Source organism: Polypterus senegalus, chromosome 2 (genome assembly GCF_016835505.1).
Source record: "Polypterus senegalus isolate Bchr_013 chromosome 2, ASM1683550v1, whole genome shotgun sequence".
Lineage (NCBI taxonomy): Eukaryota > Metazoa > Chordata > Cladistia > Polypteriformes > Polypteridae > Polypterus > Polypterus senegalus.
This window is the reverse complement of record NC_053155.1, coordinates 303,852,905-303,879,873: the sequence shown is the minus strand read 5'-3', so window position 1 is coordinate 303,879,873 and position 26,969 is coordinate 303,852,905. Positions and strand designations below refer to the sequence as shown.

Here is a 26,969-nt window from a genome sequence, read left to right as displayed (position 1 = left end):
CACCATCCTGAATCATCACAGGTATGCAATATCCCGTTGGGGTGAGAGATGGTGCTGTCACTAACAGCCTTATCTTTTGTCAGCAAGAAGAAGCCCCTTGAGGGAATGTAACTCCACCCCTTTCCAGCTGTAGGGCTATAAAAATCAAAAAGCCTCCTAATGCCGGCGTTTCGTTTGGACTCGGACTTGATGAAAGGATGGAGCTTCCTATGACTGACCTGCTCACAAGAGCCAAACCCTTCAACGAAGCCAGGGAGGCTGCTTTATATGATTTCTATTTTGTGTACTCAAGCACTGATTTTTGAATGATTATTATTTCAGAATTGAAAAGGGCAACCCTGCTGGCACCCCAACACTTTTGGGACTCTCCTTACAATTGTTCACCCATTCACACTCCAAATTTTTAAATGCTCTTAGGCTCCCCGACTGTCATGTGATATTTTTGGTATCTTCAATTGGGTAGCATGGTGTAAAAAAAAAATATTCACTTACAGGTTCCCTGCTGACAAAACGGTAGATGTTTTAAGGTGTGAGTTATGATGTGTCTTCGCCTCTAGTATAACCCAAACAAGAGCTATTGTATATCATGAAAACAGGCTGAAGGCGGGAGACACAGACAAATGATGGGGCAGAAAAAGCGATTTAGAAAATGTGAACCGTACACGGTTGAGAGTCCTGTAATATGTAATATATGATGTATCCTTCTCTTCTGGAACGCTCTCTGAAACTAGATAGCTTCAAACACAATACCTTAAATTAAATCTAAGCACAGGATGACCAAACATCCAGTAGTTTGTGATACTGCTTCTGTGAATTACAACATGGCTTTCTGGGATGTTGTCAGTAAGACTGCTGACCTGCTTTATATTTAAAGTGTGTGCTTAGTACTCAGCAGGGCTGTTTTGGCACGTGTAGTGCACTGGAATCGAAATAATCTGAGTCAGTGTGTAGGACCTCATGCTACTTCTGTGGAGTTGTTTTACAGTACGAGAGGCCTGAAAGATGTACACATGTATTTTAATACCAGCATTATCGTGCTAAAATATGAAAATGTAAATGAATTTCCCTACTTGGTAAATAAAAACTCTCCCCTTCCTTTCTGTTTCGGTTCCAGGGGATCTTATCAGACCACCATCAACACTACACAACTTCTCATTTCAGTAGTAGCCTAAATTTATATAATCCTCGCGATACGATTAACTCATGACCACCTATCGTGTAGCCCTCTGCCCTGTGTATCAGAGCCAATTAATAATAATTCTTTACATTTATATACCATTTATATTTTATACATTTATATTTTCTTGCTATGCATAGTGCTTTATCTAGTGAGTGGGGAGCCAATTCAATCACCACTAACGTGTAACATCCACCTGGATGATGTGACGTAGCCATTTTTGGACCAGTAGGCTCACCACACATTAGCTGTTTAGATGGTGAAGGGGTAAGAGAGAGTTAGTCAATCAGAGACAGGGGAAGATTAGGGGTGCCAGAATGACTAGGCCATGGTGGGCAGTTTGGCCTGGACATCAGGATACACCCTACTCTTTACGATGAATGCCCAGGGATCTTTTATGACCCCAGAGAGTCAGGACTTCGATTTTACATCTCATCTGACGGATGGTGCCATTTGTGCAGCACATTGTCCTCATCACTGCACTGGGGAATTGGGATCCACACAGAGACCACAGGGTAAGCACCCCTTGTTGGCCCCACCAACACCTCTTCCAGAAGCAACCCATGGTTTTCCAAGATGGTCTCCTATCCAAGTATTGGCCAGGCAAGAACGCACTTAGCTTCAGGTGGATGACCTGTTCTGAAGTGTATGCGGTATTGGCTGCCAATTGAAGGATCTAAAATGTGCAAGAAAGAAAGAAAGAAAGAAAGGACTCTTGGATTTTCCTGTCACAGTCCACTTCATCTTTTTGCCTCCTTACTTGATATCTTGGGGACAAACTTTTAAAATAGAGGTTGAAAATTCCAGATGTCTCAGGGCAGTTATGGTCCTTCAGGGACCCTCAGATATTGACACAACGTTATTTTTGGAAAGAATTAAGTGAATAGGATTGGAAAGCTTTGGTGGACTGAATGACCTTTTCTAATCCAAACTGTCCTAATGTTCTCATGAAGGAAAGCACCAGTTATGTGTTTATGTCATGACTCGTCTTGTGAGGTTGATCAGAAGCCATGAGGTCTTAACACACAACGGAGGGGAAAATGGAAGTGTGGAGAACACAGGATAGTCAAAGAGGGACCAACGGTAGATTGAAGGATCCTCAGTTCTGCTGATACCCTTTGTGGGGATATACAATACCGTAGAGTATCAATAAGAGCAGTTCAATCTTCGCAAAAAAAGGTAAACCTTCCTGAGATGCTGCTACAGGCATTGCTGAGGGGGAATAAAATTGCAGTCTAGTAGGATGGAGACCAAAAAGGGGTCACCAGCTATTCTTTTGCTTCCAGAATGATGTCTCACGCTCCTCAAAGTGACCCCTTGCAATGACAATCATGAATAAAGAATGACAAGTGTATGGGGTGACCAGTAAAACCTACCTTGGCATAGCGGATTTGAAGACCCCCCGATTCCTGATGCTTGATTCGGGAGTCATGGGCGGACACAAGCACCCCGTCCTTCCGCCACAAGATGGTTGGAGTGGGGTTGCCAGTAGCCAAACAGCTGAGGACCACTGTGCCATCCACCGCCACTGTCTGGTTCAGAGGGCCCTGCTTAATAACAGGAGGAGGTCTGTCTGAAACTACTGCCAGAAGAAAATGAGAGAAAACTGTTAAACTAAAAAAAAAAAACAAAATCATATTTTTACAACTGACAGCAATTTCCTAAGCATTCTGCAGAAGTAGCTGAGTAAGAAAAAAAAAAGATCAGCTAATTAAATTAAAACAGATTTAAAGTCACACCTTTATTTTAGTCAGACAGTTTTTATGACACAAGCAAATTTATGATTTTTAGTGAAAAGTGTGAAAGGTCCAGAAGCATCCAGCAAGTAGCTGCACAAATACTTTATGGATACATTTGTATTACTCTTACTGCAATAAATACTACATTAACACAGGAAATAAAATAATATGCCAAAAAACAGCCTGCATTTAGTAGCAATGAACCAGATAATCAAAGTTTACTTTATGAAGTACATGTCACACACTTCTCTGCGTAAAACTTTTTACACTTTTTCAGTGTTTCTCACTTTCTCTTACTGTTTTCATTATAAAGAGTATTATTTCCTAGTTTTCCATCAATGGATATTGCTTTGAATTTTTTATTTAACTAAAATCGTAACTTTTGGATTGAAGCCTCAACAGCACCATATATTTGTGCTGTGGCACAATGTCTGCTCTCACCTGTGGATTCCTTCAGTTAGGATATTGTATCACGCTACATTTCTACTAATTATACAGGGTCTTCCATAATGTCTGGGATAAAGACAAATTTTTCCTTGATTTTCCTTGATTCACTCAATTACAAATCAAATAATTCAGACTTGTGATTAAAGTGCACACGGTATACTTTCATTTAAAGGGATTTGCATACATTTCAGTCACAGCATGTAGAAATGACAACACTTTTTCTGCACGGTCCCCCCATTTCCTGTAGGTATGAAGTATGAATGGATGGGATTGCCACAAAGCTGAAACACTTTTGTGATGAAATTCTCTTTAACACGTTTATTCAATAGGAAGTGATCAGATGGGAAAAAAATTAATATACTGCTAAGTGCCATGTTGAATGGACCAGAATCCCTCCCTGTAATGGAATGACGACATTTACATTTATTTGCTTGGTAGACGCTGTTATCGAAAGTGACTTACAAAAGAGGTAAACATAATCAAGTAACATTAGGCTGGGGCCTGTTTATTTAGCAAGTGTAATGGGATTGGTAACAAAAAGTTGATTGACACAAGTGAAAAGATGTAATCTTACATATAAACGTCTACGCGCGGAAGTGTGCGTGTCTGTCTGTCTGTCTAGTCCAGAAGTGTGAGGCTACAGCATGAAGCTCAAAGAAAGCGACTCTATCGCCAAAGTGAAACCGAGAAACACACTTAGCCGCTAATACACAAGCGAGGTGAAACAAAACCTTTGAAGAAAGAGAACCTCGCTTAGCCGCTAATGCACAACTGATGCGACTGATTGATTGAAGTGACGGAATCCATGGTTTCTATGAGCCCGGGCTTTTTACAGCACAGGCTTACACAGCTAGTAACTAATAAACTTTCAAACACAGATTTCAATCGATAAAGAAATTAAACTTAATATAACAACAAATCAACCAACAGTACGAAAGATCACAGAGCAAAGTTTTCTTTTTGCTTTTTTTTTGAGAGGCGGTATAACCTTGCTAGGTTGGTACTCGATTATTATTATTATTATTAGGGTGAAAGATAAATGGATGGCCTTGGGGAGACTGTCTGTCAAGAGCAGCTTCTTCCCCAGTACAAAAGATGGCAATGCTGCACTGGCGTGGACCAGTATCGACATCGACAAGGTTAATGGGATTCGTAGTCCATGGATGCCGCCAAAGGAATCTGCATGGAATAGAACTCACATAACCCAGAAATGCTTCCTCCATTCAGTGCTATAGAAGTACCAAAGGATCCAACATAAAGATGCTGCTTGACCTTATCCAGGTGAGTCAGAGTCAGAAGGCAGAGGGCGAAGCTCACCCAGAGGAGTAAAAGGAGCTACTGTGAATTGAAGAATGTGGTGTGGACTTTGACAAAGGTATTTCTAAATAAAGGATGTTTATTTGGTATGGAAGTGTGTGGGGTTTGGGGTCTCGGTGGAGCCCCCTGGAGTTGACAACGACAAATGCCGCAGTATTTTAACAGGGGATCATGAAGTCACCAGGCTGTGCTTGGGAGGTCATCAGAACTGTTAACTGTGCAGTATGCTATTCCACCCAGGGTTTATGATCACAAGAATAATGTACTGTATATTAAAAATTAACTCCAGAGGTGGAACTGTGTGCAATGAGCCTCTGCGATCTAATTGCCATGCTTAACGTATGGCTCACCTACTTCAACATATCAAGCCTAAATGGAAAATAAATAAAAACTTGAAGAGCTTACATCTAGAGGATCAGCTCAGGTAGGGCCAGGGGTCTAGATGGGATTATCAGGTATGAACAGAACATCAAATGAGTAGCCATCGAATGGCCAATGTCCTTCTAGGTTTGATGTCCTTCTGGCTCTGAAAGTGACGATGAGGTACGGTTTAATCCTATTGCAGATATATGTAGTCCCCTATTGTCATTGTGGGTGATTGTAACATTCATTCATTCATTTTCCAATCCTTATCCGAAGCTGGGTCATTGGCGTAACAGTCTTAGTAGTGAGGTCCATACATCCCTTTGCCCAGCCACGCTTGGCAACTCATACTGTGGGACCCCAAGTCTTAACTGGGGTCTCCTCTTAGTTGGCTGTTCCCATAAAACTTTTAAAGGGAGGCATCCAGGACGAATCTGCATCAGATGCCCGAAACATCTACATTTCTACATTTTACATAATAACATCTACATTTATGTTCCTACATTTAAGAATACACAAATTGAGTTATTTGTTCAAGACTTTCCTCTTTTTTTCCTGTTGTGTCTTAATCTCATTCATAACTTTAACCTTCATGTATTTATCTATTCTTTGGAGTTTAATATTTGATATTAGTTTGGATCTAATGTTACTGTTTTTACTCCTATTGTTTGTCTTTGAATATTTGTGAAGAGCTTTCAACATAGGAAAGGTACTATATATATATATATATATATATATATAAATACATAATTTTATTATTATTATTATTGCCACAAAAATGCTCACAAGGTTACAATTAATCTCACAAGTTAACAATTTAGCAGCCAATGGTATTTATCAGGATAAAACACGAAATAACTTGAAAACAAAAGATATGATTAGAACTTTCATAGACTTGACAAATGGAAGAAATAGAATGAATAATTAAACAAAGAATATAATCAAATCTGCATTAAGATAACAAGCTGCATATGGAGTAAAAGAGTTAAACAAAGAAATTACATTTTTACAATGCAGGTAAAGAAATGAAGGTCTTCAGCAGTATTCTCATAATGAAAGTAGCCGAGAAGTTGAAGGACACCTGCAGCACCTGTTATAAGATTACACACCTGGATCACCGAGGGCAGCCTAAATTCTTTTTGTCTTTTTATTTTAATCTATAATTTGTTAGTGGTGATTGAGTCTATGATAGGGAGGCCATTTATCAATCCGCATTAGAACAAGACGATGGCTTCTTTTCGTTTAATTGACGGTGGGGATAATCTGCTGCACAAATAATTAACAATCACTCATTTGGAATTAAATGATGTGGGATGTCATCTTTTAATGCTTGGCTCCATGACAGGAATGTTCTTCAGTACAATAGGCAATTGAGTGAACTATACAGTAGACATGTGGACAGCTGGGAAGTTCACCCAGGACTGCACATCAAAGGATTCAAAATATTGGTCTAAAAGTAAGGCCGTATAAAATACTCCATTGAGCTCCTTTTGTGAGCATCATAACTGGCGATCCACTAACTTCACCTTGCAATAATTTGACTTTCTTTACAATTTTTGCTAACAGCTCACACAAGAAATTTTAAGCATAACAGTTTTTAGTGGAACAGATTAATAAAAAAATTAAATGGAAGGACTAGAGAAAGCGAGGGTAGCACTGGTGCCCCACACAGCCAGGACTACAGGTTTGAGCCTTTGAGTGTCTTCACAACTGCCAGAACGCAATTAGCCAATTTCTTCATTAAACACTCCATTGCTTCACTACTGCATTTACCCATACCTAAGGAGCATGAGCCATATTTATTTTTAAAAAATAGCACTGCCATGGACCCCTAATGCCCTTCAGCCCAGGATGTTGCTAAAAGTTTTTGTATCAACAACAGGGCACCAAACTGGCTGGGTGACAACATCCTTCCGTCATTCAAAGCCATAAAACTTCCTATTGTTATCACCTATAGCTGGAACATCTAATTAATCACAGAATAAAAGATTCATTTTATACCTTCACACTTGGACTGAACCAAGATTAGCAGGGAAGACATCCGAGATGAACATGGTGAAAGGTTTCACCAGCGCATTGCAATGGTGGAAAAGTGGCATTAGGACAAGTGGTATGCAGTATTACATGGAGGAACTCAAGTATTAGGTTTGAATACATAATGGGAGGTATGAGAATTGAGAGTACACCTTATGAAAATGATTTGGGAGTCGTAGTGGACTCTAAGCTATCGACTTCCAGACAATGTTCAGAAGCCATTAAGAAGGTTAACAGAATGTTGGGTTATATAGCACCTTGATGTGTGGAGTACAAGTCACAGGAGGTTCTTCTGAAGATTTATAACACACTGGTGAGGCCTCATCTGGAGTCCTGTGTGCAGTTTTGGTCTCCAGGCTACAAAAAGGACATAGCAGAGCTAGAAAATGTCCAGAGAATAGTAACTAGGCTGATTCCAGGGCTACAGGGAATGAGTTATGAGGAAAGATTAAAAGAGCTGAGCCTTCTCAGTTTAAGCAAAGAAGATTAAGAGGAGACCTGACTCCAGTGTTTAAAATTATGAAGGGAATTAGTGCAATGGATCAACATGGTGACTTTAAAATTAGTTCATCAAGAACACAGGGACACAGTTGGAAAACTATTAAGGGCACACCACGCAAACATTGAATAAATGAGTAAATAGTGTGGGAGTCAGAAGGACGTTAGGAACTTTCAAAACTTGAATTGGTGTTATTTTGGAAGAATTAAGGGGACAGGACTGGCGAGCTTTGTTGGGCTGAGTGGCGTGTTCTCGTCTAGATTATTCTAACGTGACAATTGTCGGACACTGAAACGAGAAGCATCAGATGCCGAGCAGAAACGAGAATTGACAGCAACAGATGTTTCGCTCAACTGAACTAATACCATGTGTCAGCATCATTAAGTGATTAAACACACTAAATACAATAAAAGTGAATAAATTCCAAAATAAAAAGATGAAAAAGTCAATCTGAAATTATGTTTGTATTCAGCTTGAAGCCATCTTTTAAAATGACCAAAACTTTTTCAGAACACAAAATGTAAAAAAAAAAAAAACGTGCTGTCCAGTGTGGCAGGTTTGATAAAAGGTGGCCATATATTTTGACACAGTGCCTTAATCACTTGAAAAAATCCAACAAACAGAAATTCCTTATTGCACATTTTGTACTTTTTGAGGCTAATTGTAATAACATTCTACAAGATTTCACAGCAGTACTTACCCACTAGCATCGATATGCATTAACATAACTTCTTGACCTTTACCATTTTCTCCACTAATTCTATAAGTATGCCTAAGAGTCTTTGTGTTAAATCGGTTGCTAATGAACTGTTGAGGAATGATGATTGCTGTGGCGCTTACACTGAATTGTTTGTATTTGTATGAGCATTATCAAATTAAATTTCATGTAGCTGCTGTTATGGCAATAAAGCATTCTTCTATAAAGTATATTTTTTGAAGAGCAGTTCACGTAAGTGAACCTTCATTGCAATATTATAATCTAATAGTGGAGTGTCTATGGCAGTATGTGCTCTGGGGGATTTGAGCAAGTCTGCTATTCTATTTCTCTGAGCTGATGTTCTTCCAGGTAGCTTTCACCACTGGCCAGTGTATCCCAGCTGCCCATTGTGAATAAACCAAGTTTCAACCAAATTAATTTACCACAATAATTTGGTTGTGGTTCTGTAGAAGATGAATTTGAACCCCAGATGTGTAATGTAGGTGTGCTGACAAGACAAGAAAAACCAGCTACATTACTTACTGGGTTTATGCCGAGTCTCTACTCTTCTGAGGTTATGCTCAAAAGCTATAACAAAGAAGTTTGAACTAAGTAAGAAAAGGGCTTAATTGTGTTTTATTGTTACAGTTAACAGCAAGGCTTCAACAATTAAAAGAAAATAAAGTTAAAAGTGCTTTTCTTTCAAGGCGTGCTTGCTTTGACACGTAGGCTACTTGGCTTGTCTGCAGCTGACAAGTCACAATAAGAGTGGAACAGGGAACTTGTGGTCGACTGGTCTGTGAAGGATAAGCTCAAAACTGTATGGGCGTTCAGAAGCTTAAAAGGCCAGTGTAATTTAACACCTTGGGGTCACAAACCTTTCTCTGGTTGACGAAACTGACGAGTGGCCATCCGGCCAAGTGGACCAGATGATAATGACCTTTTAAGGTATCTCAGCTCTGCCATGTCCTATTAGCAACTGGGTGTAACCAATGGTATTAAAGCTTATGTTATGGAATGGTGATGAAGATCTGAATTTGGAATGTATAAAAGGATGCAGCACAAACTCCTCTTTGTAACACACTTTCTTTCATTGCGTTGATGATATGTTTAATGAGTGTTACCTCCTGCAGGATTTAGAAAATAAAGATTGATTGACGCTTCCTCCTGCCTGTGCTTATTTCCCTCAAAATAAAAGGGAGAACAGGACACCCAAAGGGGTGGCCAGTACAGCTTCTTCCACAGTTCCTAATTGACTTTGTATTTTAATGGACAGAAACTATTCATTTATTAATTTTCTACTGCATATTTGAGACTGGGCTGTTGGGGTTTGTCCAATAACAAAATACCTCTGGGGTTTAGATTATTGAAGCTGTTTCTCTCAATTACACCTCTGCAGGTATCTCCATCATTGCTCACGTGGTCACCCAGCAGAACTATGTAGTCCCCAGCTTGTCCCTTTCCAGGATTCCCTCTATGAACTCCAAGAAGGCTTAGTACATGTATGCACATAGCCCATATGCATATCTCCCCTACATGACCTGCAGCCCACTCATTCTCTGGGAAAAACTCCAACATGACATTGACCAGGCAGGGCCTCAATAAGAGGTGCACTCCAACATTACTCCAGAGTAAAGGAGAGTCCACCGTCTTTCGAGAGGTTTGGTTACAGAACCAAGCTAGTGGGTGGACATAAGCTCAACTATATCTAGTTGGTAATGCTTACCACGCCAACCAACTCCAGCTCCTTACCCCCCAAAAAAAGAGGTGACATTCCACATCCCAAGAGTCCGTTTATGTGTCTGGGCTTCAGTCCACCAAGGCCTCTGCCTCTGACTGCAGCCCAGGTCACATTGCACCTGTCCAATATTCCTCCAGCAGGTGGTCGGCCCACAGGAGGACAAGCTCATGTCATGATTTTGGCCTGGGCTTGACTGGGAGGCCAGAAAACAGACAGACCAAAATAGTAACTTAACACATTTCTTGTTTAAAATGGCAAAATATATTTGGACAATCAACAGTATAGTGCATTATGGTGCTGCCTGAAAGCTTCTTTGGGCTGGATTTGAATCTATGCCTGGCATACTATCTGTCTGGTGTCTGCTCACAGTATCTGGATGTGGCACTGAGTACAAGTCCAAGGAGGTTCTGCTCAAGCTTTATAACCCACTGGTGAGCTCTCCTCTGGAGTACTGAGTGCAGTTTTGGTGTTGAGACTAGAAAAAGGACATAGCAGCACTGGAAAAAGTCCAGAGAAGAGCAATGAGGCTAATTCCAGAGCTACAGGGGATAAGTTATGAGGAAAGATTAAAAGAGCTGAGCCTTTACAGTTTAAGTAAAAGGAGATTAAGAGGTGACATGACTGAATTGTTTAAAATTTTGAAGGGAATTAGTCCAGTGAATCGAGACTTTGACTTTAAAAACGAGTTTAACAACTGGATACATTTGGAAACCTGTTAGGGGTAAATTCTGCACAAATGAAGATCCACAGACACATGGAATAAGTGGCCAAGTAATGTGGTAGACAGGAGGATTTTAGGGAGTTTCAAAACTCAGCTTGATGTTATTTTAGAAGAATTAAGAGGATAGGATGGGAGAGCTTTGTTGGGCTGAATGGCCTGTTCTCGTCTCTATTGTTCTAATGTTCTAAAACGTTCTCCACTGTGTCTATGGGAATCATCTTCGGGGATTAGAGTTATTATTCCGTATTCCAAAGATGTGCAGGTTGCATAGATTGGTAACTCACAATTATCATGACTGCTTGAGCTACTGTATCAAAGGCAGTGTTTTGCTTTTCTACCACTTGGACAATAACCACACTAAGCGGTTTTTTTTGAGGGATCCACATTTGAAACAGAAATACACAGCTTAGGCTTGGCCTCAGCACCCCAGCCGTAGACTTGGCAGGTGTAGAAAATGAATAGATGAATTACTGCTATAATAAATGTTGCCTCAGCCCTTATAAAACTTAACAGAAGGACAACATGGAATAAACACAAGTGCCAGCCACCCAGAAAATGGATATGCTCCTGTTCTACATATGTATATCAGGCTGTTTTCTAACTTTATTGTGGCTCAATCAAGTGTTACAGAAGAAAAGAGAGAAACTTCCAGCATTTCAGAAGCTCATTAAATTTTAATCAGTTCCTTAAACAGAAAGCCAATAATTTTTTTTAGTAATCTTTTCCACTGCTCTAATAGTGTGTTGAAGCCCATATGGAGGACGTCAAAGACAAATACGTGACCACATAATAGACTTCTTCATAGTTTTTACTAAACTGTAGGATGCGGTGTCAAGCACCCTAGAATGTTTTACCAATTTTCTGGGATTTTAAAAGGGATCTGCTTGGAAATTTTGTTCAAAAGCGCTTCCATTTTTAACGAAGGCAACGATTAAGCATTATGCTGTGATTCATCAGGCATTAAAAGCTGGATAATGGGCTCTGGCGACTGTAAGATCTAATGAAAGGGAAGGTCAGTTATATAAATGGCAATGCCCTCCTCTGAAAAAGCATTACCGAGCAAGGAAATTGTGATTCTTTTTAGACTAAATGCTTTCTCTTTTATATGTTTAGGTTGAATTTCTAAAAGTAATTTTACTCATAAATACGTATCAAACAGTTTAAATGGACTTTCTTAACATTGATCCACATTATGCTTAACTTCTAATCAAGTAAAGCTACCTGGACCAAAGTAGCTTTATTTAATTATAGATGAACAAGAAAAACCTGAGTTTTATTTTATATAGAATCTTTCTATATGGAAGAACATACAAAGGTATATTATTAATATACCTACCAGTGCGATTTTCCAAATATTAGGGTTCCCTGAAATGGGGGGACCATGTAGAAAAGGTTTGGTCATTTCTACATGGTGTGACCGAAATGTATGCAAATACCCTTAAATGAAAGTCTGCAATATACACTTTAATCATGTCTGAAGTATTCAGTTTGTAATTTTAAACTGTGAAGGAAGCAGAGGGGAAAAATCAAATAAATGTGTCTTTGTCCCAAACATTATAGAGGGCACTGTATGCCATTTATTCCAGCATGAACAATGACAATGACAATGACTTCTAATGTTCTAATGTAATGAATCCACCCCTGCTCTCGCTTGGAGCTTATGAATCCTCCCAGGGAGATCTCTCACCTGAGTACTTCTGTTGACCTCAATAAAATATTATCCCTTATGTTTTAAAATGCATATATTAATGGATTTAGTATGAAGCTCCAATTTATTAAGGATGCTTTGATTTACTCAGACATGTAACAAAGAGAACCTGAACTAATAAGCTTTAGTAGTTCGTGGACAATCTTAAAGACAGACCTCAGTATGTGCGTCTCGGGAACTGCAGGTCTGACATGGTGGTCAGCAACACAGGAGCGCTGCAGGGGACTGTACTTTCTCCGGTCCTGTTCAGCCTATATACATCGGACTTCCAATACAACTCGGAGTTCTGCCACATGCAAAAATTCGCTGATGACACTGCTATTGTGGGCTGCATCAGGAGTGGGCAGGAGGAGGAGTATAGGAACCTAATCAAGGTCTTTGTTAAATGGTGTGACTCAAACCACCTACACCTGAACACCAGCAAAACCAAGGAACTGGTGGTGGATTTTAGGAGGACCAGGCCCCTCCTGGACCCCTTGATCATCAGAGGTGACTCTGTGCAGAGGGTGCAGACCTATAAATACCTGGGTGTGCAGCTGGATGATAAATTGGACTGGACTGCCAATACTGATGGTCTGTGTAAGAAAAGTCAGAGCCGACTATACTTCCTTAGAAGGCTGGCATCCTTCAATATCTGCAATAAGATGCTGCAGATGTTCTATCAGACGGTTGTGGCAAGTGCCCTCTTCTACGCGGTGGTGTGCTGGGAAGGTAGAAAAAAGAAGAGGGACACCTCACACCTGGACAAATTGGTGAGGAAAGCAGGCTCTATTGTAGGCACAGAGCTGGACAGTTTGACATCCGTGGCAAAGCGATGGGAACTGAGCAGGCTCCTGTCAATCATGGAGAATCTACTGCATCCACTGATCAGGATCATCTCCAGACAGAGGAGCAGCTTCAGCGACAGACTGCTGTCCCACTGACAGACTAAAGAGACCCCACACTATGCGATTCTTCAATTCCACCCTATTGGGGGGGTTGGTTTGGGGTTAAACGTTAATATTATACAAAATTATTGCCTGTCTGTTATACTTTCATTGTTTTCACTCTTTAATTTAATATTGTTCTTTATCAGTATGCTGCTGCTGGAGTATGTGAATTTCCCCTTGAGATTAATAAAGTATCTATCTATCTATCTATCTATCTATCTATCTATCATATAGTGCCTTTCCTTCATATCTATCTATCTATCTATCTACTTGCATTGTAAAAAATACATTTAATATCAAGCTATAGGCTTCCATTTTAATTATTTTTCTATAGTAGAGAATTATAAAAATAAATGTTTGAGTTACCATCTGTAACCTCCAGGAGAGCTTTGGTGATAACACTCCCAGCAATATTAAGTGCCTGGCAGCTGTAATAGCCAACGTCAGATCTCTCTGCATTGATGATGGTGAGATCTCCTGTCTGGGAGACGGAAACTCGACTGGAGGGTTGAGGGGGTTGGTATGAAAAGAGAAGATTCTGCAAACGAGAGAGAAGAAGCTATATATTAACATTATTTCATACAAGAAAAATAATTTAACTTAGACAATGGATACATTTTAAAGTACAGTAATATATGTGTGTGCATACAGCACCAAGCGAAAGTGTTCACCCCCTTCGGTGTTTGTCCTGTTTTGTTGCATTAAAAACTGGACTTAAAATTTTGGGGGGGTTGCGCCATTTGATTTACAAAACATGCCTGCCATTGAAGGTGCAAATTGTTTTTAATTGTGACCTAACTAATAATTAACACAAAAAAAAACAGAAATGGTAAGTGGGAATAAGTATTCACTCATCAATGTCAATACTTTCTAGAGCCCATTTTTGCTGCCATTCCAACTGACAAGTCTCCTGGTGAATGTCTCTATTAGCCTAGCACATCCCACCCATTCCTCAAGGTCAAAAAGCTCCAACTCCTTCAAGTTTGATGGGTTGCATTGGTGTCCAGAAATCTTCAAGTCAGGCCACAGATTCCCCAATGGATTGAGGTTTGAGCTTTGAGTCGGCCATTCCAAGGCATTTCAATGTTTCCCTTTAAAGCGCTCCAGTGTCGCTTTAGTAGAATGTTTAGGGCCATTCATTGTCCTGCTAGAAGGTGAACCCTCATTCCAGTCTCAAATCTTTGGAAGACTGAAATAGGTTTTCCTCGAGAATTACGCTGTATGTAGTGCCATCCATCCTTCCTTCAGTCCTGACCAGTTTTCCTGTCCCCACAGCGCTGATGCTGCCACCTCCATGCTTCACTGTGGGAATGGTGTTCTCAGGGTGATGGGAAGTGTTGTGTTTGCGCCACATATGACGTTTCCCATGATGGCCAAAAAGTTACATTTTAGTCTCATCTGACCAGAGAAGCTCCTTCCATATGTTTGGAGAGTCTGCCACATGCTGTTGGACACACTCCAAACATGTTCATGTTATATTTTTTTCTTTAAGCAATGGCATTTTTCCGGCCACAAGGCCCCGGGGAAGACCCAGGACATGCTGGAGGGACTATGTCTCCCGGCTGGCCTGGGAACGCCCTGGGATTCTCCTGGAAGAGCTGGAAGAAGTTTCCGGGAAGAGGGAAGTCTGGGCCTCTCTGCTTAAGCTGCCCCCGCGACCCGACCCCGGATAAGCGGAAGAGGATGGATGGATGGATCTTTCAAAAGGCCCCACTCTGTGGAGTGTACAGCTTTAAGTGGTCCCATGGGCCGATACTCCCATGTCTACTGTGGATCTCTGCAGCACCTTCAGTGTTATCCTTGGTGTCTTTATTTCATCTCTGATTAAGGCCCTGCTTTCCAGCTCTGTGAGTTTTGGTGGGTGTCCTTCTCTTGTCAGGTTTGTAGTAGTGCCATATTCTTTCCATTTGTTTTAATGGTGCTCTGGGAAATTCAAAGTTTAGAATTTATTTTTTTTAATAACCCAACCCTGATCTACCCTGGATCCCGTAGCCTCCGCCAGGGGATGCATGGATGTTTTTATGGCCCTCTTTGGCAACACTTCCACCACACCCGGAAGTACTGCCGGAAGAAGCTCGTTGGGCAAATGGAGTCCTTCCTGGTGCCCTATAAAAAGGGGCCAGTCACCAGAAGTCATCGACTAGAGTCGGGAGGAAGAGGACAAAGCCTGTAGGGAGGACTGAAGGAGATGTTGTGCTGTGGGGAGCAGAGAAGAGCACTCCCCGACTGTAAATAAATTGTGTGCTGTGTGGACTAGAATTAGTGTCCTGCCTGTCTGTGTCGGGGTGGATGTATGCGCCTCGGCATCACAATATATATAACTGTATATACAGTATACACACAAGGTATTTATTTTCACTCCACTTCAACAATTTGGACTATATTATTAAGTCCACCACATAAAATACAAATAAAATTAAGTTTTAATGTGACAAAACAAGACAAACACAGAGGAGGATGAATACTTTTACAAGGCACTGTATTACTAAGTGTTGGGGATGCTTACACCTTATAATATAGGAGGTCATTTTAACAAGGCGAACCAGTTTAATAAAAACATTTTATTAGTTTTACTTTTTTCTCAAACATATTATGCAAAAAAAAGAGCATTTGACTTTGCTATTAACAGTGTGTTAAATGTCTGAATTAGATTTTTATTACCACTTGAATAAAATCTGTAAAGCAAATGCCTACCAAAATGAACAGTGAATTGGGGAGGGGGGCCTACAGTCAGCCCCAGGCCGCAGAGTAGGGCAGCCTGTTTATTAATCTGCCCTGTGTATAATTGCTTGGTGGTTTATTAAATCCAAGACTGGTAATTTTCTGCACATCTCCCCCAGTTTTTTTAAAAAGGGAAGTGTACCAAACAAAATACAATTGAATGGTTCTCATCTTAAAAAGAATGCACAATGAGAGGAGATTCAGAGTGAACAAACATCCATCTTTTTTATCCCATTATCACCATTTACAGCAAGCAAGCATGTAATCACACAGATGTATATTTATTTATTTATTTTTGTAATATTTCAAAAAGTTCAACCTTTCTTCTTACCTGACTGCCCTCTCTTTGCCAAAAAATAGCAGGCTGTGGATTTCCTGTCGCTTCGCATTGAAACGTTACCGTCCTCCCCACGGCGACAACCTGATTTCGAGGTCGAACCACAAATTGTGGGGGAGCTTTAGAAAGAACAGAGGAAAAGAAAAAAGTCAGCTTGGGCACACGAGCTTGTCAAAAACGTTTCTGTATGACATCCAACCTTCTAGTAGGCACTATCATTAGCTTTGGTGCTTTGTAACGTTTCGACGCCTGGAAGAGCAGCTGATGTCTAAAACTACGACCGTGAGAAAGAAGCTTTACAGTAGGCACAAATCAAGTCAAGGAAGAATTAGCAAGGTGGGTGCAACAAAAACATGTAAAAAAATGGCAAAAATGACATGTAAGCCTTTTTTTTTAGTGCTAAAATGCTCCCTAGTGTATTGCAGTCATAAAAATCCACGGGAATGAAGAACAGAAACGAAACACGTTTTTTGGACAGAGCACATGTCACCAAATTCTGCATGTTCTAAATTAACATCAGATCAAGTGTGCTCCACAGAGCTTCTCATCCTTGCAACTGTAAACCTCGTCACCATCCCGCCGTAGCACTAAAGTGACAGCTCTAAGGTGGCCGGTTACTCTCTTCAACATGGTGGACGTCATTTTGCACACTGCACATGCATATTAATTGCCAGTATATTAGCATATTTATGGCTTTCATGCAAACTATCCATATGCCACTTTGCCAACTGCCATATTCCATTCAATTATAAAGCACAGTTTATAAGCTAGCAAATCATTTGAATATAACCCCTACAGTTTACACATTTCAAAAAAAAAGAAGAGAGCAACGATATACAGCAAGTCAAGCAGAAAAGGATCTTGTTAGAAGTGCAGCACTAACTCTTAACTTACTAAACACAGTCATTTTAAAGAGCTTTTGGCCTGAATTTTCACTGGGTCTGCTTTTTTTAATAGTATCCTTAAAACATCAGCAGTCAGACGAGACACATAATAAATAAAAACATTATTTTCCAGAAAGGCTGCCAAGCATTAATCTTACATAGCTTGTGCTTAGACAAATAACTAGTCTCTCATTTAAGTCTGTTTATATAACAATGAGCAAAACTGAACTTTTTTTTGTCATTTAACACTTCATTATCTTTACACACATTGTGACCAGTAGGGGGCATTGCAGTACCCCAAACCCCAAACACAAGTCCCCGGTGCAAATACAAGGATTATTAATAACCCATAATGACACACTGCACAATAATTTGCAGTGAATACACTTGACTTGACATTCCTAGTTTTCATCCTCTTTCTCTTTACGTTTAGCCTTCGTTTGCTCAGAGGTTGATATGCTTGCTGCTTCCTGAGCAGCTCTTCTTTTCTCCACCCTAGCGGCCTGCTTCTTCTCTTCTTCTGTCGACGTATTTTTGTGTTAAAACTGATTAAGTCAGTGTTTGTGTTGCAATTACATTTTCTTTAATTTTTCACTTAAGCTGGCACTTAAGTCTTCAAACTGCCTCAAGAATGATGTAAGATATCAAGAGGTAGGGGAAGTGATGGCGAAGGTGGTAGGGAATGAGAACGGCGCCTGTATGCCTGCTGCCGAGAGTTCATTCTACAATAAAATAAAATAAAAATCAAAAGAGGAATAACCTTGGAGGTCAATTATCAGCCCAAAAGCGGACAGTAGACGTCATGTAGTATATGTGTACCAAATTTCACATCAATGGGTCAAACGGTTTGTGAGCTACAGGTGATTTAAAATCCTGGACAGACAAACGGACAGCCACGGTAGCGTATTATATAAGAAGATAATTACTTTCACAAAGACTTCTTAATAAACACCATCACATTTCCAATCCCTGCTTCTATTCCTCCACTCTTCCCAGATGAGCTTTGTCATCTGGATTAGTCTGAGGTGCTCCTTTTAACGTAAACCCGGGGGTACTTCCATTGCTAGGGCATAGCCCTTTGGAAGCACTTCTGAGTCAAAGGGAAGTTCTAGAAGGTAGAGATCACGTACTTCTGCTGCACCCCCTGGTGGCACCCATGGAATCCGACAAGACTGCCCTATGGGACTCCAGTTCCCAGCATGCCCTGTGGGTAACAGGTAGCATCACCCAGGGAGGCAGCCAGCTAGCATTTCGGGGAAGCATGTAGCCCTGCCAAATTATCTCCCTCTGTTTATTCATCCTACTGGCCCCCTGGGCAGGTAAGGTACAAAAACACATCCCAACATGACTGCTGTCCATTACAATATATATTTATTAATTGGTTATTTTTGTAGACAATTTCTCAAATGGTTTTCACTATAAATTAAATATTATGGTTCAGTTCAGTTTTTAACATTTAAATTTCTAACGTTGGCTTACTATTTGACCTTGAGACAGTTGTGGAACTTGTTGGGGACTGTAATTTTAAAATACATAAATATGCTCAATTTACTATGTACAGCTGCTCTTTAATACAAGCACACTGCTCCTCCAAATAGCCAATCAGGGGGTTGCAACTTAATCTAATTAGCATTCAGATCACTCAAGAGGTTTAATTGTCCTCTGACCAAACTTTGATTGTTGGCGCCAGGCATGGTGGTCCTGGCGTCTCAATAACAGATGCCTTTTTTGGACTCTTACACACTGCAGTCTCTTGGATATACAGAGTGTATTGCATGCGCATCTGAGGACCACTCTCCGGGTTCATCAGAAGTATGGGTCGAGAGGGGGCACTGGCATTAACATTCTCCTTGCTTGCTCCCTCCACAGCACAGTGAAGGCACCCAGTGAAGGCCCCCTCCAGTCCCCGAGGTATAAATCCCACTCCTGTCCGGTGGAGGTGCTCAGTCTTGCATCAAACCTAACACAGCATGGAGTTCCTTCCAGACACTTAGTCTGATGGCATTCTAGCTTAGAAAGCCTTTTGCTGTTTGCGTGCATAGAAGCCCTAATTATTGTCTAAGTAAGTATTGTATAAAATTATTAGTTTGTTTGGAATAAAAACGGGAACAACCAGGTTGGCAGACAGCATTTTACAGTCTCTGACTTGAAGTTCCTTCACTCAACCACAAGAGAACAGCACAATAAACAAAGAAACAAGCAACAGATCTGAAAATGGGAAGGAACACTCCACCCAAAAATGGAGTACTAGGAGCACAAAAAAGGAGTGGGTGACAAAGAGGAGCCCTCTTAGGGATCCAGTAGAACGGCGTGAGGAGGATGTAAGGTCTGGCTCAGAGTGTCGCGGCAGATGCAGACAGAGGCACAGTGATAACCAGAGGATGTGACCGCTGTTGCTGGTGTCTCCGCAGGCTGCAAGACTTAAGCAGAATGAGCTGGGGACACGGAGAGTGGAAGATGTTCTGGGCTGGAAAAGAAAGAGAAGCCCAATTTCCGCACGGTATTAATGGAATAGTGATTTTACAACCGCTTTTAACTTTCACCAGTTTTATATGAATTATTTATGTCATCCATTCCCTCCCGACTCAGAGAGCAGCATCTTTTATTTGGGACCTGAAATGGTATTGCACCACGGGCCTCATGGAAGCCGCATGAACCTTCTCACAATGCTCCTTTGGTGGCACCAAAGGACCCTATGAGTGTCCCCTGTGGGTGTCCAAGCAGGGAACCTGCCACCTCTCGCACTGGGGGGTGAATTGGTCATAATATCCAGCCTCCTGTAGTCCATTCATTATTCATTCATCTTGACTGGGATAGGAATTGAGGTTCCACCTGAATGGGTTATGACTTCCTTCCATTATGGCGTCTCAGAATATTATCCTTAATCCCAGTTGGGATGCCAGTCCATCCACCCTGACACTCACATTATAAAGTGTCTAATAAGTGCAGACAATGTCCTCACATTTGGAAGTGGAGGCTTTTATAATCCTATATTATTATTTTTTTAGAAGGTAAAACAGTAAATGAGAATGGGTTGGGGTGACGGTGGCAATGCAACATCTTTGTTTATTAAATGGGTCAGTTAAAAATATTGTGTGTGTTTTTCTAAAAATCTAAGCAGTGGATGAGTATGACCTCATTTCTGGGGGCTCTTCATCTATAGGCCTCTCATTAGAACTAACAATGTGTCCACAGAACAGATGACTTAAGGTTATCCCACTCCAAGAAGTCTCATTCACACATTGATACTTTTAAAATAAGGCACACCCTTGCGGCCTCCTTAACATTTTATTCCCAATCTGGCATCATTTGCAACTCTGTAAATGATAACCACTTAAGCAAACTCAACCCAATTAGGGAGGTGCAGGGATTGGGGAGGGTTGGGGGCACTGAATTTAAATAACAGTGTGACCGCTACTTTCCACATTTGCATAGGCAAGGACATGGACAAACAAAATTTATATGGAAATGAAGGGGAAATTTGAACCATCTGTCCATGCTGACATTCGAAGTGCTGCTGGCTCAGGCCAAAAAAAAAAATTGATTTATGCAGATTTAATGGCTAACTTCATCTGCTAGTAAATATGATGTCAAGATACAATGTCACTTGTGTAGAGTCTAATTCGGGGCCATTAATGGAGCGCTGAACATCGACACTCACGCTCATGTTGAAAAGTGTATTCTGATTCTCAATGATGGATTTTCAGGCTGATTCCAGGACTGCTCTGATGAGGACTCTTTTTCTTATTTTAATATTAAATCAGGGGTGGTATAAAATGTGTAACCTACTGTATTTCTGATTCAGTTTGTCCAATTTAATGTAATGAAACTTTCCCAGCAGCACTGGGGATAAGTTAGAACCCAACTCTCTATTGGACGCTATTCCATCACACGATACACTTATGCGCACCACTTATCCATTATGAAAAGTCATTAATGAAGCTGTGGTTTGCAGGGAGGTCCAATATATCATAACAGCATGGGACCACTACTGGACAGGGTGGCAGTCCATCACAGGGCACTTATGTTTACATAATTTATCCATCTGTTATCAAAACCACTCATTCCAATTCAGCTTTTGTGACCGTGGAGCCAATGATGAAAGCATTGAGTGTAACGCAAGAAATAACTTTGGGTGGGATGCCTGCAGATCACAGGGCATGCACCATTTATTCAGTTCATGGTCACAGGTACTGTAGATGGAGCCTGTGCTTCCAGCTTTGGGTGAAAGGCAGGAACCAAAGAGTCCATCACAAGACACAGTTTAGGAGTGAGTGGGCAATTTTTTTACATTCCATATCATGGTATAACCGACAATCCTAATTTGCTAGATACCGTTATAATGCATTTGTATATATTGTTCAGATTATATATATATACTGCTCACAAAAATTAAAGGAACACTTTAAAGAAACACATTAGATACATCAGATCTCAATATGAAGTTGGATATCTATACAAATAACGACAGGGCAATGTCTTAGGAACAAAAGGATGCCAAGTCTTTTAATGGAAATAAAAGTTTTCTGCCTACAGAGGGCTCAATTGTGTAGACACCCTAAAATCAGAGTGAAATGAAGATGTGGCAGGCTAGTCCATTTTTCAAAAACTTAATTTCTGCTACTCAAAATGCTTTTCAGTATCTTGTGTGGCCCCACGAGCTTGTATGCATGCTTGACAGCGTCGGGCATGCTCCTAATGAGACGACGGATGGTGTCTTGTGGCATTTCCTCCCAGATCTGTATGAGGGCATCCCTGAGCTGTTGTACAGTCTGAGGAGCAACCTGGCGGCACCTAATGGACCGAAACATAATGTCCCACAGATGTTCTATTGGGTTTAAGTCAGGGGATCGTGAAGGCCATTCAATTGTTTCAATTCCTTCATCCTCCAGGTACTGCCTGCATACTCTTGCCACATGAGGCCGGGCATTGTCGTGCATTAGGAGGAAACCAGGACCTACTGCACCAGCGTAGGGTCTGACAATGGGTCCAAGGATTTCATCCTGATACCTAATGGCAGTCAAGATGCCGTTGTCTAGCCTGTAGAGGTCTGTGAGTCGCTCCATGGATATGCCTCCAAGATCATCACTGACCCACCACCAAACCAGTCATGCTAAACGATGTTACAGGCAGCATAATATTCTCCACGGCTTCTCCTGACCCTTTCACGTCTTTCACATATACTCAGGGTGAACCTGCTCTCATCTGTGAAAAGCACAGGATGCCAGTGGTGGACCTGCCAATTCTGGTATTCTATGGCAAATGCCAATTGAGCTCCCGGTGCTGTGCAGTGAGCACAGGCGCAGTAGACATTTGGGCCCTCAGGCAACCCTCATGAAGTCTGTTTCTGATTGTTTGGTCAGAGACATTCACACCAGTGGCCTGCTGGAGGTCATTTTGTAGGGCTCTGGCAGTGCTCATCCTGTTCCTCCTTGCCCAAAGGAGCAGATACTGGTCCTGCTGATGGGTTATGGACCTTCTATGGCCCTCTCCAGCTCTCCTAGAGTAACTGCTTGTCTCCTAGAATCTCCTCCATGCCCTTGAGACTGTGCAGGGAGACACAGCAAACCTTCTGGCAATGACACGTATTGATGTGCCATCCTGGAGAAGTTGGACTACCTGTGCAACCTCTGTAGGGTCCAGGTATCGCCTCATGCTACCAGTAGTGACACTGACTGTAGCCAAATGCAAAACTAGTGAAGAAACAGTCAGAAAAGATGAGGAGGGAAAAATGTCAGTGGCCTCCACCTGTTAAACCATTCCTGTTTTGGGGTCATCTCATTGTTGCCCCTCTAGTGCATCTGTTGTTAATTTCATTAACACCACAGCAGCTGAAACTGATTAACAACCCCTCTGCTACTTAACTGACCAGATTAATATCCCATAAGTTTCATTGACTTTATGCTATACTCTGATTAAAAGTGTTCCTTTAATTCTTTTGAGCAGTATATATATATATATATATATATATATATATATTATATATATAAAATCCAATGTCTGTCTCTCTGTATGATATTTCTATAATTTGCTTCAACATTCTGGTTGATTTTGCGACCTCTCTCATCAGGCTAAGTATCACAGTTCATTCACTTGTGGTACCAATTTATTTGTGCAAATTTCAGAGACATGCAGCAGGTCGAGGGGAGGGGCCGGAGCCCTCCTCACTCACATGGCAGCTTCGGGGCGTACCTTACATCCGCTTAGCTAGCGAACGAGAGAAGTACTTAACAGATTTAGATTGTGTTTTTTTCTAGAACTTGCTTGAACATTCTGGTTGATTTTGCGACCTCTATCACTGTGCTAAGTATCATAGTTCGCTTGCGATACCAATTTATTTGCGAGAATTTGAGAGGTAGGTTGAGGGGAGGGGGGCAGAGCCCTCCTCATTCACATGACAGCTTCGGGGCATACCTTACCTCTGCTTAGCTAGCGAACGAGAGAACTACTTAACAGATTTAGATCGTGTTTTTCTCTATAATTTCCTTGAACATTCCAAATGATTTTGCGACTTCTCTCATTGCGCTAAGTGTTATAATCCGTTTTTGGTACCGATTTATTTGTGCGAATCCGAGAGAGGTGCAGCAGGCCGAGGGGCCCGCCTCACTCACACGTCAGCCTCAGGGCATATCTTACATCCACTTAGCTAGCGAACGAGAGAACTACTTAACAGATTTAGATTGTGTTTTTTTCTAGAATTTGCTTGAACATTCTGGTTGATTTTGTGACTTCTCTCACTGTGCTAAGTATCATAGTTCGCTTGCTGTACCAATTTATTTGCGTGAATTTGAGAGACACGCAGCAGGTCGAGGGGAGGGGGGCGGAGCCCTCCTCAATCACATGGCAGCTTCGGGTCATACCTTACCTCTGCTTAGCTAGCGAACGAGAGAACTACTTAACAGATTTAGATCGTGTTTTTCTCTATAATTTGCTTGAACATTCCAAATGATTTTGCGACTTCTCTCATTGCGCTAAGTGTTATAATTCGTTTTTGGTACCGATTTATTTGTGCGAATCCGAGAGAGGGGCAGCAGGCCGAGGGGCGGGGCCCGCTTCACTCACACGTCAGCCTCAGGGCATATCTTACATCCGCTTAGCTAGCGAACGAGAGAACTACTTAACAGATTAAGATTGTGTTTTTTCTAGAATTTGCTTGAACATTCTGGTTGATTTTGTGACTTCTCTCATTGCGCTAGGAATTATAGTTCTCTTGCAGGAGTGATATATATTTGCGCTAATCTGTGACAGAGGCTGTGGGCGGAGGGCATGGGGAATCGTGACGTCAGGAGTGGGGAGTCAGTTAGGGCACTCCTCACTGCCCTTTTTCATTACTACATGGGTGAAGCCGCGGGGGGCGACTAGTAATTAATAAAGAGGCACTTCTTGTGCAAACAGATGTTGGAATCCGAAACAATCCAACGAGACACACAGCTGAAATAGAAAGCTTGAGAACCTTTAAGAAGGATCCGGAGGAGATACTGTATTGGGGCAGCTTAGGTATCAACTAAACAAATGTGTCTGATGGACTGAATGATCTTCTCTCATTTGTCAAATTTCTTACGTTCTTATGCAATGTGATGCACCGTTTACCCACGCTCTGTTACTCAAATATATTTGACTCTCTGACCTGCTTAATCATGTCGCCACTGCCAATCAGACACAGTACGAGACACGGCTTCTTCCTCTCCTCCATGTCTCCTTTGCCTTGACTCATCAATCAGGTGAACTGCACAGCACTCTGGGTAATTCTCTTAAAGGGTTAGACTCACTTATTTCACACAGTTCACAAAGAAGTCTCTACTTAATGGCATTGCCTTTAAGAGCTCAATACTTAAAGGCTTAATATCCAGTGGCGGATGGTTGAGGCCCTGATTATGGAAGGGCTGGGGAGAGAGTAGTACAGAGTACTTTACAGACCACAGCCCCATCGGTTTCCACCAGGGGGTGCATGGACATTTACGGGGACCTATTTAGCAGCATTTCCGCCATACCCAGAAGTGCTGCCGGAAGAAGCTTGTTGGGCATCTGGAGTCCTTCTGGATGCCCTATAAAAAGGGGCCACTCGCCAGCATCCAGAGTCAGAAGGAAGAGGACAAAGCCTATCTGAAGGACTGGAGATGGCAGCAAAGGGACTGGGTTGATGTTTTACCTTGGTGCTGTAAAGTATATAAATAAACTTTTCTAATAATTAAAATAAAATTCTTATAAATAAACTGTGTGTTGTGTGGACTAAAACCTGTGTCCTGTCTGTCTGTATCAGGGTCAGGGCTGCTGTACGCGCCCCAGGGCTTCACAACCCACGATCCGTTTAACACACTGTCACACTCGTGCGCATGGGAGACAGCTAGAGGGACCAATCAAAGGTAATTCCACGTCAGGCCAGGGGACGGTGGAGTGCACTAATCTTTCCTCTGATATTCCTGCAGATCAAATGTGGGAAATTCTGCCTGAGTCCGATGACACCACTTCCGGTCCCGTCCCTTTCCTACTCTCAGAAGATGTCACTTCTGTTTCCGGGCCTGGATGATGTCACTTCCACCTTGACAACCTCCCTCTGTAATGGACTCAAACCTGTTCGCAACTTTGCATGTATTTGCCATTTTGCAGCCAGGAATTAAGTATATGGGTGGCGGCCCCAAACCTTTTTTTGTGTGTCATGGCTGATTATTTTCATAACACCAAAACAAAATCACATTGAATGCTTTCTTGGTTTTCTTTAAATATGTTTGAAAACTCTTCACAATTTTTAGCACACTGATAAAACGACTTTCTCAAAATCCATTGCAAAAGAAGAGTTACATCAGTTATACTGGATCAACTGGTTAATTGCCCACTGCTATCATCCATTAACCATACCAAGCCATACCATTTTTAATTCAGGACTAAGCAGGAGGCCGGAGCCTATCCCAGCAAGAACAGAGAGCAAGGCAGGAGAGGACGTCAGCCCATAGTAAGGGAAACACACTCACACACACGTGTCTCTTTGTCCCAAAAATTGTGGAGGGTGCTGTAAGTGCTCAATTGGCCTACAAAAAAATGACATTTATGACGCACATCAATGCACCTGATTGACACTGTATGGCATTGCGGCCAACACTATACTTAACTCACATTTTTGAAGAAAGTCTAACAGATGTTCTGAAACGTCAAGCGAGACTTGACCAAACCTCATTTAGATTAGACGGGCTGCAGAGTTAGCCTTGGCATAAATCAGGAAATTCATCTCAAAAAAGTAAGGCTGTAAAATTGTTATGAATTATTAAAACATAAACATGTGATCGGACCTTAAAATGTCTACGGTGTTCTCCAAATGTCCTTCAGAAATGACAAAACCCATTTAGGCAATTATTTCACTGCAGCAAGCACTAGCATATAATAAGTGGAAGAGAAGGCAAGGAGCTTAAAAATAAAATAATACGAACGTCGACTACTGAGCAATACATCACAGAGCTTTTTTTTTAATGAGCATCTGATGAAACTTTGAATAAAAATGAATAATAGCTCGGGATGACTGATAATGGCCTAGACCAAAGCTGAAACTATAGGACTTCCATTATAAATCATATATAATGACTAACATCCATTTATTTATCCTACAGTCCTTGAAAACCTAGGGTGCTGCATAAAGACTGAGACGGCTTAAAACAAAGAGAGG

General features: G+C 41.3%; 1 protein-coding gene across 7 annotated transcripts in view; it reads right to left on the bottom strand.

Annotated features, from left to right (window-relative positions):
* The window catches only part of robo1 (roundabout, axon guidance receptor, homolog 1 (Drosophila)), a 1,363,953-nt gene that overhangs the window by 111,961 nt on the left and 1,225,023 nt on the right, over positions 1 to 26,969 (bottom strand). For all 7 annotated transcript variants that reach the window (XM_039745862.1, XM_039745859.1, XM_039745860.1 and 4 more), the window contains 3 exons: positions 16,425 to 16,549; positions 13,739 to 13,910; positions 2,554 to 2,759 (listed from right to left, as the gene is read on the bottom strand). In XM_039745862.1, the coding sequence (XP_039601796.1) occupies positions 2,554 to 2,759; positions 13,739 to 13,910; positions 16,425 to 16,549 (503 nt within the window). The remainder of the gene's footprint in view (positions 1 to 2,553; positions 2,760 to 13,738; positions 13,911 to 16,424; positions 16,550 to 26,969) is intronic.